Consider the following 19,435-nt stretch of genomic DNA (forward strand, 5'->3'; position numbering starts at 1 on the left):
TTCCTGGGTGGTTATTCACTGCACTCTGTCCACCAGGAGGCCAGAAACGTTGAATGAGCTTCATTATTACAGCTCTCGAGTGGCTAGCAGCGAGAAAGGGCTGTTCGCCAGGCTTAGGAGTTAGGACCAGGGCTTCAGAGCCCTGCCGCCCTGGTGCCCTGGGGAACCGTGTGGAACGGAAGTTTGTAGGCGCTCACTCCGACTGTGTCCTGAGCACTTTCTGTGATGGCACCCAGCCAGGACCACAGAGCCGCCTAGCAGCCACTGTGGAGGCCGCCTGAAACCGTGGTATGTGGGACTGCAGCTAGCCTCGGGGTAGTCCGGCAGTGGTAAGTAGCAGTGGTACCGACGGCGGGGGTCCGCGGGGGTCCAGTTTCAAGCAAACAGTATTTTCAGAAGTTCTGAAAAAAAAATGTATAAAAACTGTTGCGTTTTTCCTGATCACATAAAGTTCTGGGTGAGCTGAAAGTCAGCAGGGAGATTGTATTGAACCATCGAGGGACGCTGTCAGCCAGCTTGCTGATTGGTCACACCGTGCGCTAGGGTGGTGGCATTGTATGGGAACCCGTGTTTCCCACACAGAGGCTGTCCTCAGATATGTATGTGTTTGATAAAGTACTGCTTGAGATTCCTCAGGGTGGTTCTCCTCTCCAGATAAACTTGGGCATGCAAACATTTCATCTTGGCCGGTCCGTGCTGCCAACCTCTGTCTCCCTCACCAGCTGTCGTTTTGTCACCCGTGATTGTGCTCTAGGTGGGCCTGCCCTCTCAGACAAGGCTGCTGAAGAAACATTCTTGAAGACTCAGAAACCTGATCCTCCTTTCCGCCCGTGTGGGGTCCCTTTGCTGTCGTCACGTTCCAGCAGCAGCTGGTGCTCAGACGGGACTGGGTGGGGTTGGTGTGCACTGACTGGGCCTCCAGCACCCTCACAGCCATGTGTTGTCTCTCTAGCACAATCCTAGAGGAGGAGAAGGTGCAGCAAGAAGAACGGATGAGGATGGAGTCCCGAAGACAGGCTACGGTGTCCTGGGACTCCGGAGGGTCCGATGAAGCACCGCCCAAGGTAGCCAGGGTCCCACCTGCTTTGGGATGGCCCTTAACTAACTCACTCCAAGGTTCATGATGTCGGCAGCTGCCTTCTGTGGGGAGAAAGTTATCCCAGAGTGACATCTGTTTCTGTGTGCCCCTCCCCTGCATGCCCCTCCTACGCACCCCTTTCCTGGTGTGCATGTCCAATGCTGGTTGAGCCAGGAGAGGTTGACGCATGTGATCTGAAAGGCTCTTCCCTGCTAGTCCTGCACTCTGCCGCCACCTCAGCTTTAGGAGGCCTACTCGGCCACCCGACTTGAGGGAGGATTTTCCTTTGCTGCTGTCAGAAATCTCCCCGTGGATCCGGTCTGGATTACAACTAGACCAAGCACACTCTGTGTTTCGCTTTATTTAGAGAGGAGTCCACGTCCACCTGGCCATGTTGCTGTTGTCTGTGCTTTGTTTTCTTGAGAATGTTTGTGCACGTTTTCTGGTTGTGGCTCATTGTGGGGTTGTTAGTGTGGGGAAGAGAATATGTGGTTCCTGAGACCCCCTCCCAACAGCACCCTCACACCTGCCTGCCCGCTACAATGCACATGCTTCCCTGATAACCTCTATGCCTCCCAGAGGGTGGCCGGGGCTGTGCTGCCTCTGGGAGCTGAGCACAGTTGCCACTGAAGATACGTGGCCTTCAATTAAGCAGCCTTTATACACCTGCTTTTGACAGGATGCTTTTTTATCCGTAGTTGGTTTGCAGGCCTTTTCCTGGAAAGTAAACAGATCATTGGGTTTTTTGAAATTGATAGTTACCTGCTGTTTAGATATTTGATTAGCTAGTAAATAATATTATACAACTTTGACAATTATCTACTTCATTTCCTTTCTGAAAAATGTTCCGAAATCTGGGACTGGCAGTTAGTATAATGGCTATGTCGCTGGACTCCCACGTAGTCGACTGTGGATCGAATCCTGGACCCGGTGGCTTAAACTCACGCCGTGCATGTATGCATGCGTGCCCAAGACCCAGAGAGGAGAATAGAGGAGAAGGGATTGCGGCATGGCCACCCCCCCCCGGGGGTGATTTCTCGCTTTCTGTCTCTCTCTGTCTTTCTGGTGAGCGCATGTGTCCTATAGCAAAAACCTCTCCAAAAAAAAGTTCCGAAATCTGTTAACAAAATACTACTTAAATGTTGTACTCCAAAAAGAAATATTGTACCTTTTTTTTTATTGTGAGAAAAAATTTTCTTTGATCATCATTTTGAACTCTAACAGTAAACACATTACACGTTAAAAAGGAATAGAGAGAGCAGGATGTCCAGCCTCTGAGCTGAGAAACCCTAGTATCCCAAGCAACAGAAGAGAGAATTAAAATGAGCGATGTTGAGAAAGGCAAGATGTTTGTTCGGAAGTGTGCCCAGGGCCACACCGTGGAAGGGGAGGCAAGCACCGGCCTGGCCCAAGCCTCCATGGTCTGTTTGGGCGGAAGACAGGTCAGGGCCCTGGATTCTCTCCCACAGATGCCAAGAACAAAGGCCTTACCTGGGGCGGGGATACACTGAGGGAGGGATCAGGAATCCCAAAGACATCACTCGAGCAAAAACGATCTTTGCTAGCGTTAAAAAGAAGTCAGGAAGAGCAGAGCTGATAGCTTATCTTCAAAAAGCTCCTAGTGACAGTAGGTGGCCACTGCCTCATTTATGCCAAAACAGAGATGTCTCGCCGTTTCTATGTGTGCCAGGTTTTAGCTGACCTGCACCGGGACTCGGATCATGAATGGCTGACAGGATATTTTCTTGGACAGTCCTGATTTAAGTAAGACTGGCTTGTGGTTAAACGCATATTGTTAGTTTTTTTAATTTTTGATAGTAATTCCAGTTCAGTAAGTGCTAGTAGCACTCTTTGCCTTTTCTAAAGATGTCATTGGCAATTCATTAGTGATGTTCACCATTCTACAAAGGTGGTGATGGCCATCTCAAAGCCCTCTGGAGACGGGTGTTTTCTATTTAGGCTTGTAGGTAACTGTGTGAGTGTGGACATGCTGGAGAAGTCCTTCGTGTCTCAAAGCCAAGCAGGCTTACCTGTGTTTCAGTTTGTGTTCCTTAACCCACTAAGGCAAGGGCTGAAGATAAGGCAGTGACGTCTGCTTCATACATTTGGTCAGAACTCAGCCAGTCTATTAGAATTCCCTGTATCCAAAACACTGCCTTGCACTTACTGAGAGACATTTTAGTGTGGTCCGTGTACACTATCAAATAAAGAATATGGAGAACTTTTCATACTTTAGAAATTATTTGTAAGGTCACTTTTGAAAGCCAGTGTGACAAGATTTAGTAGCAAGTTAAATTTTACCTTTGAATTCTGTTACCGAAGTCAGACTAAATTATATTTCAGGATTGGTTGGCACACACACACACAACAAAAAAAACCACCTCACTGTCTTCCCACATAACCAACAGTGTGTTTCGAGTCCTGACTCAGTGGCTTGAAAAACACATACCAAGCGAGTGCATGCACATGTCCATAGTCCTGAGTGGAGAATGGAGGAGGAGGGATTACAATGTGGCCATCTCCCTGGAGATAGGGTGGGGGTGCTTTCTCATTTTCTCTTTGTCCTTCCCTGCCCCTCACCCCACCTACCCCTCTGTGAGCATCCATGCCCTATAGCAAAAACTAAAAACAAAACGAAACAAAAACTATGCAGTTGGAGATTTTTCCTCTACACATTTTTTATATCCCAAAATATATATAAAATATATATATATATATACTATAGTTCTGCTGGGTTTTGCTTTTTTTTTTTCCTGAATACAAATATTTTTTAATAATGAAATTGTTTTGGTGTATTTTTTAAGAATTATTTTATTTAACTTTATTTAATTTTTTAAGAATTATTTTAACTTTATTTACTTATTTATTTATCTTAATTTGACCAGAGAGGGACAGAGAGAGAAAATGAGAAAGCAAGTTGCAGTCAGCCATGTGACAGTCCAGTGCCCTTAACCACCACACCACCTGCTGGCCCCCCAGTCTGCTGAATTTCTAATTGTTTTCGTTTGACTGATTTTTTTCAATTAGGTTCATAGAGCAGAGGCGATAAGTCATTTTTTGGTTTTAGAGTACAATGACGAATGCTGCTTAGAATTTTAAATATTCTGGGACCAGATGGTATAATGGTTATGTCACTGGACTCCCACATAGTTGACTGTGGTTCGAGTCCTGGACAGAGTGGCTTAAAACTCATGCTGGGGGATGAGACCAGTGGATAGCATAATGGTTAACATCACTGACTCTCATGTAGTCGACTGTGGTTCAAATCCTGGACTCAGTGGCTTAAAAACTCAACGCCAGGTGTGCATGTGTGCTCAGAATCCCAAGAGGAGAAGGGATTGAAGTGTGGCCATCCCCCGGAGGGGTGATTTCTCGCTTCTGTCTCTCTGTCGCCCTCTCTCTCTCCAGCAAGTGCACACATCCTATAGCAAAAATCTGTCTTTAGAAAAAAATTAATTTTAATATCCTCTTTTTTTTTTTAAGTTTTTTTCATACCACATATTTATATGCTCCTTTCTGTAATGAGAGATTGTTCTATCCTACACCAAAATTTATTTGTTTAAAACAGAGGTCCGCAAACTAGAGCCCACAGTCTTCCTGGGCCATAGCTGTCCCCATTCCCGCTTTCCCATCCCTGGCCGCCTTCTCCCAAGCAGTGTGTCCACAAAGCCTAATGCCCTTACCATATGGCTCTCCAAGAAGTTTGCCAACTCCCAGGTTAAAGGTTTTCATCTTTGCTACAGGGTGTGTGCACTCAGTGGGGAGGGGTAGAAAGAGGGAAAGTGAGAGGGTACCCCGGGGAGATGGCCACACCACAGTCCCTTCTCTTCCACTCTCAGGGTTTTGAGCACGCACACACATATATACTCAGTGTGTTTCTCAGGCTGTCGGCCCAGTTGGCCACGTGGGATGCAGTGTCCTTAACTGCTGTGCCACCTGCTTGCCCCCAGATTAAAGTTTTAATGACTAGGGACCAGCAGTTAGCGTAATGGCTATGTTGCTGGACTCCCACGAAGCCAACCGTGGTTCGTGTCCTGGACCCGGTGGCTTAAACTCACGCCAGGCGCATGTGCGTGCGTGCCCAAGATCCCGAGAGGAGAATGGAGGAGAAGGGATTTCGGCCTGGCCATCCCCCTGTGGGGTGATTTCTCGTTTTCTGTCTCTCTGTCTCTGTCTTTCTGGTGAGCGCATGCGTCCTATAGCAGAAACCTCTCCAAAAAGAAAAGTTTTAATGCTCGAAAATTATCTACATAGTATAGATGTCAAGATGGCTTGGTGGCCACAAGCACATTAATACCTAAGTGCTTATGTCTGTGCCGCCTGGAATCAAGCCCGGGCGCTGCCTTTACCTCTTCAGTGGCCATCACTGGACAGCTGTCGTGCGGTCACGGGTTTAGCATGTCTGAAGTGAGTCTGCCTCCCAGGGGGCAGGCCGGTATTACCTCTTCCCTGTGCAGTGGGAATTCTGTCGATTTTTATGAGCTTTCATAGTTTTGCCTACGTGTCTTAGAACTAAATTCCAGCAAGATTTCTTAAATTCAAGTGTGACCTCAGACATTTGTAATCAATTTTGTGTACTAACAAGGGTGATTCTTAATGTTGCTTAATTCATTTTTTAAAGGTAGTATTTTTCCCTCTCCCATTCTAGACTCAAAATTAAGATCTTAATTATACTTAGCTAGTGGCGAAAGCATTAAAACCACACGCTAATTATTAGATATGTCTGGATCTCTTCATCATACTTAATACCAGTTTTCCTACACAGTAGTAATCTTAGAAGTTTGCCTGAGGCAAGCCTGACACTGCCGGGTCCCACTTAGTATCATTTCATCTGTGCATTTCGCTGTCCTGCCGGGTCCCACTGGATCAGTGAGAGCCTCAGAATAAAACTCTCCTAGCTCAGCCATTTCACAGTCTCGTCGTTGGCTATCTGGAGGGGGAGGGGTTCCCAAGACTGTTTTTGTTTGTTTGTTTTTTGAATTTCTACAGAGCACGTGCTCTTGCTGGAGAGAGAAACACAGGGAATGTGAGAAAGCATCCCCTCCCCAGGAGGCCACACCATAACCCCTTCTCTATTTTCTTGGGATTTGGGGCACATACGCACACACACCCAGGGTGTTTTTCAAGCTCCCAGGTCTAGGACTTGAACCGTCAGCCATATGGGATCCAGGCACCTTAGCCACCATGCCACCTGCTGGCTCCTCCCCCGACCATTTCAAAGGCCCATGAGATCACTTTGTGTCATAATGATGTTGAAGTATTATTCGCCCCTTCTGCCTTGTTGGCACTTACTGATACACGACAGCCATCGGCTCAGCCCCGACAGAACAGTGGCACCACACTACACAGATCATGTTGGGTCCTCCCACTGTGTGCACGCAGGAAGGGTGGCCTGGCTGAGGTAGCGCGCCCACACAGTGCCTGTCTTGAGTACGCTGTCCTCCAGTCGTGAGCTGGAGGAAGTGCTTCTGTTTATGGAAGACCAAGTTACCTTGAAAGAACAGCTGGCAGACATCTTGTTCAAAGTTAGGGACTCATTTGGTATCTTCTCAAAAAAAAGTGAGGCTGTCACTAAGGCAGACAATTAATAAGATTTGTTACCAATGATGAGTTGAGGTTTTAGGCAAAATTCCAACTTCGCAAAATTTGTCACCATGACTATGACAGCTTCCCAATTCTTAGACTGTCCCGATGAGCTCAAGGTGGTACTAACAGTTGTGATTTGGGGCTGGCAGGTGGCATGGTGGTTGGGGCAGTTGAACACCCACATGGCTGACTATGGTTCAAGTCTCAGACCTGGCGGCTTACTTTCTCACTTTCCTTCTCTGTGTGGTCAACTTCCAAAAAAAATAAATTAAATAATTCTTTAAAAATGTGTGATTTTTATGAATGTATGTAATATACTGTAACATGTCCACATTGGGAACATCTCTGTGACAGCAGGAAGCCCATAGTTTCCAAATGACCACACACTGTTACAGAAGTACTGAAGGGGGAACTAGCAGTTAGCGTAATGGCTATGTCACTGGACTCCCACGTAGTCGACCGCGGTTTGCATCCCGGACCCAGTGGCTTAAAACTCATGCCGCGCGTGTGCGTGCGTGCCCAAGATCCCGAGAGGAGAATGGAGGAGAAGGGATTGTGGCGTGGCCATCCCCCCTGGGGGGTGATTTCTCGCTCTCTGTCTCTATGTCTCTCTCTATCTGTCTGGCGAGCGCACGCGCCCTATAGCAAAAATCTCTACAAAAAAAAAAAAAGAAGTACTGAAGGTTCTTTCAAAGTACAAGATGGAAAAAATGGATTATTTTATCGGAGGTTGGTTGGCTGGTTAGGTTTTTTTTTTTAAATGAATTTTTGCTACAGGGTACATGCACTTGCTGGAGAAACAGAAAGAGACAGAGAGACAGTGAGAAATCACCCCTGGGGGGATGGCCACACCGATTCCTTTTCCTCCATTCTCCTCTCAGGATTTTGGACATGAACGCACATGCACCCAGTGTGAGTAGAACTCTTAACTGCAGTCAACTACATGGGAGTCCTGCAACATAACCATTACACCATCTGGTGGTCCCAAAATAGATTTTTTTAAAGAATTGTTTATTTAATTTTTTTCTTTTGAGAGGTTTTTGCTATAAGGCATATGCACTCACCGGAAAGACAGAGAGAAACAGAAAACAAGAAATCACCCCACCCCCAGAGGGGATGGCCATGCTACAATTCCTTCTCCATTCTCCTCTTGGGATCTTGGGCACGCATGCACATGCTCCTGGCATGAGTTTAAGACACTGGGTCAGGACTTGAACCTCAGTCGACTGCATGGGAGTCCAGCAACATAGCCGTTACACCAGCTGCTGGTCACATGTTTATTTCATTTTATTTATTATTGTTGTTATTGTTAAAATTTGCTATGGGGCACATGTGCTCACCAGAAAGAAAGAGAGAGAGAGCTAGGGAAATTGAGTGAGAAAGTAGGGAAAGTGAGTGAGAAAGCTTCCAGGTCCAGTTCTCAAACTGCATTTGGCCATGTGGGAGTCTAGGACCATAACCACCACACCACCTGTTTGGCCCCGAGAAATGGAATTTAATATAACACATTCGAACTCACCTTTTTTTTAAAAGAAATGTTTTATTTTTCTTTCTTCTTTTCCTTTCCTTTCCTTTCCCCTTCCCCCTTTCCAGTTTGACCAGCGAAGGGGAGAGAAAGAGAGAAAGTAAGAAACCTAGCCACCAGGTTCAGAACTTAAAACACAGTCAGCCATGTGGGAGTCCAGTGCCCTTAACCACCATATCACCTGCCAGCCCCTCAATTCACCTTTAAGAAGCTATCACTTGTTGAGTTTTATCATAGGTACAAAGGATGGTTTCCATGATTATACCAAGAGACTATTAAACACTCCTGCCCCTCCACGTGCATAGCTGTGTCAGGCTAGATTTTTCCTCCATAGGGCTGCAGTGGAACAATGCATCAGGACAGGCTGCCGAAGCAGATATAACTGTGATGCCTTCATTAGCCTGGCCTTAAAGAGCTTTACAAAACTGCAAACTTGCCATTCTTCCCAGTTTAAGAGCAAGCACTAGGGGTGGGGGAGAGAGAGAGTGTGTGTGTCTGTGTGTTTTAATTGCCAGAAAGCATTTTTCTGTCCCCAGAGGATGAGAGCTGGGGAGACAGCACACATACACACACACACACACACACACGCGCGTGCGCGCGCACACACCCGCAGAGCCTGGTCACACCACAAGTCCTTTCTCATTTCTCCCTCCCATTGAGATTTTGGGCACACCTGCACTCCTACCTTGCATAGTTTTCAAGCTGCTGGGGTCAGGACTCAGACTGCAGTCAGCTATGTAAGATCAAGCTCCCTTTAACCACTAGGCTCTGGGCTGGCCCCTAAGTGTCTTTTAACTTCTAATAATATAAATACTGGTGGATATTTTCCAAGTAGACAACGTAATTTAAAAATGTAGGAGGTCCTGAAAATAAAATGTTTCAGAATGCCTGCCTTGAACAGCACTCCTCAGCCTGAGTCCAACTCAGCACTCCGTTTTAAGTAACAGTATTTTATAATGTCCCGTTTCCTAATCCTGAAATAAAATACGTAAGTAATAGGTGTACTGATTTCCAAATGTCTGTGTAAGGACACTTGTCTTAGGAGGCCCTCTGTACTAGAGAGAAAAGAGGAGTTATCTTGGTAGCAGTCCCCACTCAAACTGTGTAGGTAGCCACATGGGGTCCAGCCACGTTAACCACCAGGCTGGCCCAACCCTGCCAGCCCCGTAGCACAGTGGGGAAGCACTGTGCACTGGGAGCCAGACGCCACAGGGCTGACTGCGTTTCAGTCCCAGGCCTGGTGGTATAAAAACATGCCAGGTGCATGCATGTCTGTGCCCCAGATGCTGGTGGGGTGGAGAAGTGGAGGAGAAAGGATTGTGGCATGACCATGTCCATTTGGGGGCTCTCTCCCTCCCTGTCTATCTCAAGTGCACATGCCCTTTGGCAATTAAAAGATAAACAGTAAAATTATTTTGAACAGGAAAACAAAAGCCCAGGCATTCTTTTTTTCTTTTAGAGGTTTTGCTATAGGGCACATGCGCTCACCAGAAATACAGAGAGAGACAGACAGAAAGTGTGAAGTCCCCCCCCGCGGGGATGGCCACACCACAGTCCCTTCTCCTCCATTGTCCTCTCGGGATCTTGGGCACGCACGCACACACACCCGGCGTGAGTTTAAGCCACCAGGTCCTGGACTCAAACCACAGTCGACTACATGGGAGTCCAGCGACATAGCCATTACGCTAACTGCTGGTCCCAAAGCCCAGGCATTCTTGAGAATTAACTAACCCTGGAAGTAGTCATACTCTCACTTCCTATTACACAAAATAAAGTTTTTCTTTTTTTTTTTTTAAAAAAAAAAAAGTATTTCTGTCCATGTTTTCGGATTTGGTGTTGAGCATCTTTTCATGTTCTGTATGGCCATTTGGTATCTTCTTTGGGTCTGCATGAGTCCCTGCTTTTCAATATTGGCCCATTATTGCCATTTCGTTATTGTACAGCAGTTGCTTATATAGTGTTAGGCTAGCTCCATGGTGTATGGCAATGCCCTGCTCAAGAGAAACTGCATTCCGCATGGCAACCATGGCTCCTGGTCAGCCTGAAACACACCGGGCACACACACCAGGCCCTGTGGGATGGGGACAGGGAGTTTGTCTCTCTCTCTTTATCTTTTTCCTCTCACTTCCTTTTTTTTTTTCTTTTTTTTTTTTTTTTTTTCTTTCTTTTTTTTTTTTTTTGCTATAGGGTGAATGCGCTCACTGGGAGCTACGGAAAGAGACAGAAAGCGAGAAATCCTCCCCCAGCGGGGATGGCACACCATATTACCTTTTCCATTCTCCTCCTGGGATCTTGGGCGCGCACACACACACACGCACACCTGGCTTGAGTGTCAAGTTGCCAGGCTTGGGACTCAAACCACAGTCAGCCATATGAGTCCAACCTCGGAACCTGCTGGCCCTTCTCTCTCTTTCACATACATGTACATGCACTTGCACACATGCACCTCGTCATTAATACAAAAAAAGTTTAAGAATTCCTGATGAATTCTGGATATGAATCTCTTGCCAGATAAATTATGTCTTACGCCTTTTTTTTTCCCCCAAAGGGCACATATACTTGTCAGAGAGAGACAGAGAAAGGGAAAGTGAGAGTACCCCCCCCCACTCACCCACTTACCCCCCAGGGGATGGCCATGTCACAGTTCCTTCTCTTCCATTCTTCTGTCTGGATTCTGGACCCACAGACATGTGTGCCTAGCATTGTTTCAGCTGCCAGGTCCAGGACTCAATCTACAGATGGCCGTATGGGAATCCAGTGCCTTAGCCGCTCTACCTGCTGGCCCTGGCGTCTCCATTCTTTAAATCATTTAACCATCTTAATGTCTTCATTTGCAACATGAACGTTTTCAACTGTGATGACGTCCAGTTGATGTTTTCTGTTTTCTTTTGCCAATTGTGCTTTTGTGTTGTTGCTGAGAAACTATTGCCTAGTGGTAGGCCACAAAAATCGACTCTTACATTCACATCTAAGAATTCTTTAGCTTTAGCTGTGTGTGTGTGATCATTTCGAGTTCATTTCAGTGTCTTCTGTGGGGAAAGGGCTAAACTTCACTTTTCACATTAGGATATGTCGGTTATTCCAGCATCATTTGTTGGAAAGATCATTTTTCCGTATTGAAATATGTCGGCACTACTTTGTCATTCTTTGTAATAATTAAGCTCTACTAGAGAAATACCTCTTTCTGCTCTTTTCATGAAACAGATTTAGCCCAACTGAAAAACTGACTCACATGATCTCTGCTGATCTGTTCACAGCCCAGCAGGCCTGGTTATCCTAGTCCAAGGTCCAGCGAAGGATTTTACCCCAGCCCACAGCACATGGTACAGACCAATCACTACCAGGTATACATGTGTGTATTTCTATGTGTGTGTGTGTTCGCGGGGGTGCCTATGGGTATGATTTGGTGAGCAGAGAGCTAAGAAACTGGCCGACTCCGACATGGCCGATCACGGTTCGAATCCCAGACCTGGCGCTTGCTTTCTCACTTTCCCTCCATCTGTGTCTGGTCAAATCAAATCAAATAAATAGAGTTAAGTGAAATAATTATTTTAAAGAAGGAAAGAAAAGGACCAAAAGCAAAATTTGTTTTTGAGGGAAGGATATTAGCCTTTAATGAGGTCCATTTTACTTATAGTGGCACACACACATCCTATTTTTGACGGACACATACATCTGTGTGTCCTACTGTCACTTCAAGATACAGAACATTTCGATAACCCCAGGAGTCCTCTCATGCCCCTGCCCCATCAGGCAGAAGCAGTCACGGTCCTTACTTCTCTTACCAGGGATGTGCTTTGCCTCTTTCAGAATTTTATAAAAATGGAGACATACAAGCGTGTGCTTTGTTTCAGTTCAACCCCTCCCACTCTCTGCGAGCCTGTGAGTCCAAGTGCTGTCTCCGGGTCAGCACTTCACTTCCTGCCTCCTTCATGGGCGTGAGAGCACAGTTTAAATGAAGACCTTGGGCCAGTAGGGGCCGCACTTGATACTGTTGGTCCTAGGGTGCCAAGGGGAACGCAGGCCGTTTCTTCTGAGGGAAGAAGGCCATGTCCACAGCAGGGTGACGCTGAAGCTGGTAGATCTCAAGCTTTTCCTCAGCCTGCAGATCACAGCACACTCACTCTAAGGCAGAGCCCCGCATACCAAGCATGGTTAACAGCGGCTGCAGAAGGTCCCAGGGCAGGGGATCAGACCCTGTTCTGAGACAGCCACCTGGCCAGAGCCAGAGGAGTGCCTCTCCGAGTTCTCCGGGCAGCCCTTCCTTGGAGGGTGGTGCTGCGTGTGCAGCTGCTCCAAGCACAAGGAACGTGAGGACGAGCTCCCTTTTACCCTTCATTTCGGTCAGTCTGTAGTGATGAAGACTGGAACCCAGACCCAGAAAGTGGTCAGAGCCGCGGCAGGTGTGTAAGTGTGTAGGGAACCAGACTTGTGATTGCCAAGAGATCTGGGCCTGGCACAGCAGGGCAGCCAGAAGCGCAGCCAAGGTCTCCCCGTCCACGATGGCAGTCAGAGCTCAGCTGGCCTGAGCAGGACAGGCACCTGGCAGCACCTGCTGAGTAGGAGATTAGCTGAGAGCCCTGTGCCCTGGCAGCCTGCCGGCGTGCTTTGTGGTGTGACTCTGGACTCCAGCATGTGTGTGTCAGCGGCTGGCTGTCCCCACTGCAGTGGAATCCCCTGAGAGCAGGGACTAGTCTCTGCTTTGTTACATGCCCAGAACAGTGTGTAGAATAGAGCAGACAGTGAATTAACTAACGCATTCTTTTTTTTTTTTTAAATTGAACAAATACACAATTAACTTCTCCCAGGCTCTACCTTTCCCATATACTTTGTCAGTGAGACCAGCTACAGGACATTTCCTGGTGGTGGTTCTTGGTCCTTTTCAGCCTGAAGTCTTCCTGAGCTTTCTTCATAGTGAGTGTTGTTGAGAAAACTGCTGTAGATCATTTGAAGCCAATTTGTTGTGAAAATTCCTCAGAGTTTTCTGGCAGTAAAATATCCCTTTTGGGGGCCAGCAGGTTGAATGGTGGTTAGAGTGCTGAATTCCCATGTGGCTAATGACAGTTCGAGTCCCAGACCTGGCAGCTTAAAAATCATACCAGGCATGGGTGCATATATACATGCCCAGGATCCCAAGAGGAGAAGGAATTGAAGCATGACCATCCTCCCCGAGGGTGATTTCTCACTTTCCCCCTCTGTATCCTTCTCTGGCAAGTGTATGCACCCTATGGCAAAAACCTTAAAAACAAACAAACAAAAAAACCTTTTCACTGAAAATCATATGATACAGCATTTTGGATTTAGCAGAACTTCTATTAAAACATTTACATACAAATAAAGTAAGAACTATGTGCATAGTGTTCTTGAAATGTTATTAGTTACATATTGTCCACACAGAATTTGGTGTAAATTGATGCCTAGAGACCTACGAGACAGACACAGCCTTTGCTGTGGGGTGTGACGATATTAGGAAGTATGGATTTGACTGAACTGCGTCTCACTAAAAAGTTGACAGCCCTGGCCATACAGCGCTAGCCTAAGGAGCTGCGGAAGCGGACTGGCTCTCACACTCACGCTTGCACATGCTCACTCGCGACTGAGGCGCAAACCGTAGAAAGCAGCTCCACTTACCTCCTCCTGCCTTGAGGTTGTTCTCCATGTCTGACTGAAGGTCTTCTCTGCCTCAGTCGTTGCTAGAACTTCTCCCACCACCAGCCTCGTTTATTAGAGGGCAGCTATCCACGATACTGTGTTTGCTCTGTCTTGTTGGGGGTGGGCTGAGCAGGAACCGGGAGTCCAGAGCACAGAGTGGCTCGGCTCTTTCTTGGCTCTCCACTTCTTTCATCCAGGGATGGTCTGCTCAGCATGTCGGCACGTTTGTAAAATTCCAAAGTAAAGAATTTCTTATTTTTAGTATGTATTTGTGGTCTTTGTCCAGTGCAGCCATACGATTGTCTTTCTCGAGGCTTGAGCAGAGACTCTCCTTCCTCTACCAGCTTTGGAGGTGATGAGGCCACTTATGTACCTTGGCTGACGGCCCTTTGCCCATGCCCAGTGCCAGCAGCGTTAGGTCTCCCTGGCCACCCTTCAGCAATCACAGCTTCCCTTTTTTCTGTTCTCCTCTCCCACTTTTAAGGACCCTTTGGTCACATGGGCCCACTGGACAGTACAGGGTACTCTCCCCATTGCCAAGTTCTCAATTTACAGAAACACCTGCCAAGTCCCTTTTGCCACACAGAGAACATAATCCCGTGCTCCAGGAGCTAGGTCATGGCATCCAGACCCTTGCCCTGTGTACCACCACCACAGTCTCTGGGAGCTTCATCACCTTTTGTGGTGTGTAGCAGAACCGTGCAACAGCCACATTGTGACAGAACACTGCCTTGCCTCCTGATGCATTTGCAGGTCTCTGGCTACCCTGGTTCACACGGAATCACGGCCATGGCTGGCAGCATCTACCCAGGTCAGGCATCTCTTCTGGACCAAACAGAACCATGGAACCATAGACCTCAGGAGATAGCCATGTGGCAGCCCAATGCGGAGGTGAGTCGAGGGTTCTTGTCATTCTCAGGAAGCGTGGCCCTTATGTCCAGAGCCTCACGTTTCTGGATTTGGTGCCTTAGTTCTAAATCAGGATGCCCCATCTTCTCAAACACTTCCCATTTTTATGAATTTCTTTAAATAAAAGAACTAGCCAAGTACTGCTACAGTCATTATTCCATTTATTTAAAAGGCAGAGCCCTGAGTCGAAGTTGTCAATAATTAGCAAGTACATGAGGTCAAGGAGGGAACAGAGCTGCAGTTCTGTGGATCACATCCATTGTTCCTAGGTCTTTCCAGTAGGACCAGGAAACACTGCTGTCGTGGAAACTGCCTGCCTGGTCAGAGAGCACCTGTGCTTACCTGCACTCGTGCTCTCTTCCCCAGGCAGGCACGTACCTCGAGTATCAGCCGAGTAGTACCTCCAGGCTGCTGCTACGTTTTACCCTCTTACTAAGGCATTCATACGTTCTTCGTGCACAGCTTGGATTACTTCTTTGCACTAGACCCTACAGAACGACCGCGAGCTTAACTATTGCCTTTTAAAGATACACATTCAGTTGCAGCCTCCACAACGGTCACCCCCACAGGCAGAGCACGCAAGACCCTATTTCTACCATCCTTGCTGTTCTGCTTAACTTTTTGAAAGACACACAAAGCCAAGTAAGAGCATAGGAATAGGCTTATGAGACTGGATGCGCTGTTTAGGACTCGACTCCGCTGGATCTGCGAGGACTCGGGCAGGTGCTGCCAACCCACCTGATGGAGGAGCGACTGATCCGACAGCAGCAGGAGATGGAAGAGGATCAGCGCTGGCTGGAGAAGGAGGAGAGATTCCTGGTAATTGTGTTCGAGAAGTTCCTTCCACTTTGCAGGCCCCATTAGAGCCTACTGCATTGAAATTGATTATAAAATTCCATCTTTTCCAAAGCACAGACGTTATTTTAACATCTGATACCAGTAACACTTGCACTAATGGGTTAATTACATTTCTTCACTATTTTTAAGGTAGGGATAAATTTCTAACATTTTTCTAGTGGAATTACGAGCTCAAAGGTGTGGGTATCCCTATAGCTCTTGCACCGTTTACCTAGAAGCAGCTCCCACTGAAGCATCAGCTGCGGGGTGCACCGAGTCAGCTGGGCTCCCAGGGGTCTGCCTGCCTGCATTCCTCTCCATGCGCTCTGACAGATTGGCCCTCTTCCCACATGTGTCTGAAGGTGTGGATGGGAAATGTCTTCCTTTAGGCAGCCCTTGGCCACCTCCCCCTTCAGAAGTCCCCTGGGGACTGAGAGGAAGTGCAGGGACAGAGCCAGCTCTGTGTGTTACTTGACACAGAGGTCCCATGGCCCCTGCTGCCAAGTACTTCTGTGCCCTCAGCCTCAGAGCGCGGGGCCTGTGAGGACCCACTCCCCACTTTCCTCTAACTCCAAATAACTATTTTGGTATTCTTGAAATAGCTCGAATAATCATTTGGCTTAAAGGAGCCAGGATTCGTACTATTCCCACAAAATCTTTAGTTGGTGATTGTACTTGGGTCCATTGTGCTTGGTTCAGTAAACCCTCACTGACACCAGCAAAGCGTGTGAAGCACTGTTCTGAGGGACTAGACACCAGTGAAATAGGAGCCGGCCTCTGGCCTGAAATTGCTGAAGTCACGTAGGCGCAGGCACCTTAAGTTGACAAATGATGTTATTATAAGACTGTGCATTCAAACCTGCAGTCTTCAGAATTTATCAACTTGTGATTCTGATTTTATTCTTTATATGTGACTTTCTGTTCTTCAACTATAGTTTAAAATCCAGCAAAGCAGGGCCAGCCCAGAGCATGATGGTTAAGGCAGCTGGATCCCACACAGCTGGCTGTGTGACAGTTGCAGCTCTGGCAGGTGGGAAAAGCACACTGGGCGTGTGCCTGCATGTCCAAAATCGCACAAGGAGACGAGGAGAAGGGATTGCTTCATGACCCTTCTCCATGGAGTGGGCAGTGCTTCCTCACTATCACTTCCCCTTTCTGTCTCTCTCTCGTGAGCACATACACCCTCTGGCAAAATTTGAAGAAGGAAAAAACAATTAAAGCAGATCTGACCACAGTAGTGCATGCTGGACACTGATATTCAGCTGGGGTTTCATTCTCAGCCCACCCTAAAGAAAACTGGCATGTGTCTATGAACTGTACTATTTGGAAGACTGAGGCTAGTGAGTCATGAGTTGATAGCCAGAGCAGCAACGCAGAGACCCTCTCCAAGGAGCCAGGCACAGCAGCTTTTGCCCGGAGTCCTGGCTCCTTGGGGGACTGTGCAGGGAGGATCTCAGCTCAGCGAGACCCTAAACTCCTACACACATGCATGCACGCACACAATTAGACACAGCAACCTGCACACTCTGCTTGGTGGAGCGTGTTGTGCCTGCTCGTGACGCCCAGTACATTGAGCTCCAGTGAGGCAGGTGGCGTGGGCCACCGTCGGTGGGAGTCCATTTTCGGTGCACAAATGGGAGTGTGGGAAGAGACCACACCAGGAAGGAATTCTTTATCGCTGTTTTAACTTTCAGGAGTTAATGTAACGTGATGCACATTCTATATTCTGCAATACATCCTAGAGTTAGAACTGCTATTTCTGCTGCAGAATACAAATGTATCCACATTAACAGGTAAATAAAGACAATACAGTATCTCATACCCGTTCAGGTCAGGTTTTACTACCCAATAGTTTGCTTCAAACTTACAAGTCGAAGTTAGCATTTTCAGTGCTTTTTGGATTTTGAAAGTATGGCTAAAGGAATGCTGACCTGTATTTTTATTATCCTCATCATCCTCATTTTAGAGAGGAGGAAGTAGAGACCTGGCGAAGTGAACTAAACATGCGGGTCGCACAGTTGCTAGGTGGCAGGTCTGTGATCAGTCCACTGTCTGTGCAGCAGGACTGCTGCCAGGTACCACCGTGTACAGGCACCTCACCGGCCACACCCACTCGTGCATTACCACCAAGGGTGGGTGGAACACTGGGGTTGTTGTGAGTGGGGCACCTTTGGGACAAAGGTCCATCCTGTGCTTTCAGAATTCTACATTAGTTAAATTAAGGGAAGTTTACAAGTTACAAAAAATAGTTATTACAGCTATTAAGCTGGGCAAGTCCCTTTGAATATCAAATCTGTTTTGAGAACATCCCTGCAGTTCTCATCCCTGCATTTTAAATTTTTTTGCCTAGGCAATCTCTTTCCCAGACAGCATTGATTTATAAATATTTTTAAAAGTAAATATTGTAGATTCTTCAAGCTAGAATTAATGTGTTTCAGTCCTCTTGTCCTGTGTGATTCATTTAAACAGAGGGCCTGCCACTGCCCACCGTGGGTGCCACCGCTTCATGTGGCTGTGAGGAGGCAGAGTCGCAGCGAGAGTGGACAGGACACAGCCCTGTGCTTGCTTAGAACTCTGGAGCATCTTCAGAGGTCAAGCTCTGGCACCACGGCTCAAAGGAGAGATTGGGATCTGCAGAGCGCATAGGCTCAGGGGACACCCTCCAGGCAGAGGGAAGAACCCGCACAAAGACATGAGGTTCTCGTGGTTCTAGCTGGACACAACGGCACAGAGCATTCGCACGGGGAGGGAATGGTCCAGCTCTCGATCTTAGGGATTTTAAGGGTTTCTAAACCAAAGCCTTAAGGTGTGCATTACTCCCTGGCGGGCCAGTTCTTGGGTTTTTCTTTTTGTTGAGATTATTTACGTACAATGCACTGCACAGATCTTACTCATACTTTAGCAGGTTTCTGGCACTCCCGGTAGCCTCTAAATTATGTTCAAAATGTGTTCACAAAGCCGGGGAAGTGTCCCATGGGGATGCTTAGTGCTGCATCGTGTCACCTGGCAACCTACGTGTGGGGTCACATGGTGTGTTTCCTGAGCTGGCTCACAACCCCATCCCGGCTTACCCCTTCCTAGGGAGCTGGCACTCCCGTAGAGCTTCACCACAGTCCGAGCGCAGTGTGCCCGAATGTCCCCCTTGTCTGTGTGTGTGCTGAAGTTGCTGTTAGGGAGCTGTCATTAATTTTCGAACAACTTATCTATGAAGTCATTTTGACTGATTTCCTTAAATTTTCTGGACACACAGTTGAGTTGCTTTTTAAAATTTTTTTGTTCTTCATTTTCCAGTTTATATATATTATATTTCTCTCTTGAAGCATTCTTACCAACTTTTGCATTTTTTAAGGATTATTTATTTAGTTTTATTTATTCATTCATTTATTTTCACTTGACCAGAGAGAGAAGGTGAGAAGGCAAGCCACCAGGTCCGGGACTTAAACTGTGTCAGCCATGTTGGAGTGTCCAGCACCTTAACCACTACATCACCTGTTGGTCCCCTACTTTTTTGTATTTTTGTCCTTGCCTGCTTTTATTTTGATAGATATTATCTACAGTAGTCCTGCATTAAGTATAATTTTTCTCTCTGTATTTTAAATAAATACTTTTTAAAAAGAAGCATACTAAATTACGTGGAGCATTTCTCTTAGGTTTATGCTGGTGATATATTCCAGTGATAAATATTCGTTTACTTATAATCAGTGATTCTTTGTAAGGCTGCAGTTCATTTGTGGTGTTTCATTTGGATTTTTTTTTAAAGAGAGATTTTTGCAGGGCTGACAGGTGGCGTGGTGGTTAAAGGTGGTAGATTCCCCCATGGCCAACTGCAGTGCGAGTCCCAGACCCGA

General features: G+C 47.0%; 1 protein-coding gene across 11 annotated transcripts in view; it reads left to right on the plus strand.

Moving 5' to 3' along the window:
* The window catches only part of PTK2 (protein tyrosine kinase 2), a 291,358-nt gene that overhangs the window by 245,267 nt on the left and 26,656 nt on the right, over positions 1-19,435 (plus strand). For all 11 annotated transcript variants that reach the window (XM_014589190.2, XM_006152112.3, XM_006152113.3 and 8 more), the window contains 4 exons: positions 953-1,064; positions 11,447-11,533; positions 14,595-14,732; positions 15,438-15,569. In XM_014589190.2, coding sequence (XP_014444676.1) covers positions 953-1,064; positions 11,447-11,533; positions 14,595-14,732; positions 15,438-15,569 — 469 coding nt within the window. The remainder of the gene's footprint in view (positions 1-952; positions 1,065-11,446; positions 11,534-14,594; positions 14,733-15,437; positions 15,570-19,435) is intronic.

The sequence above is a fragment of the Tupaia chinensis genome, unplaced genomic scaffold, assembly GCF_000334495.1.
Source record: "Tupaia chinensis unplaced genomic scaffold, TupChi_1.0 Scaffold000335_1, whole genome shotgun sequence".
NCBI lineage: Eukaryota > Metazoa > Chordata > Mammalia > Scandentia > Tupaiidae > Tupaia > Tupaia belangeri.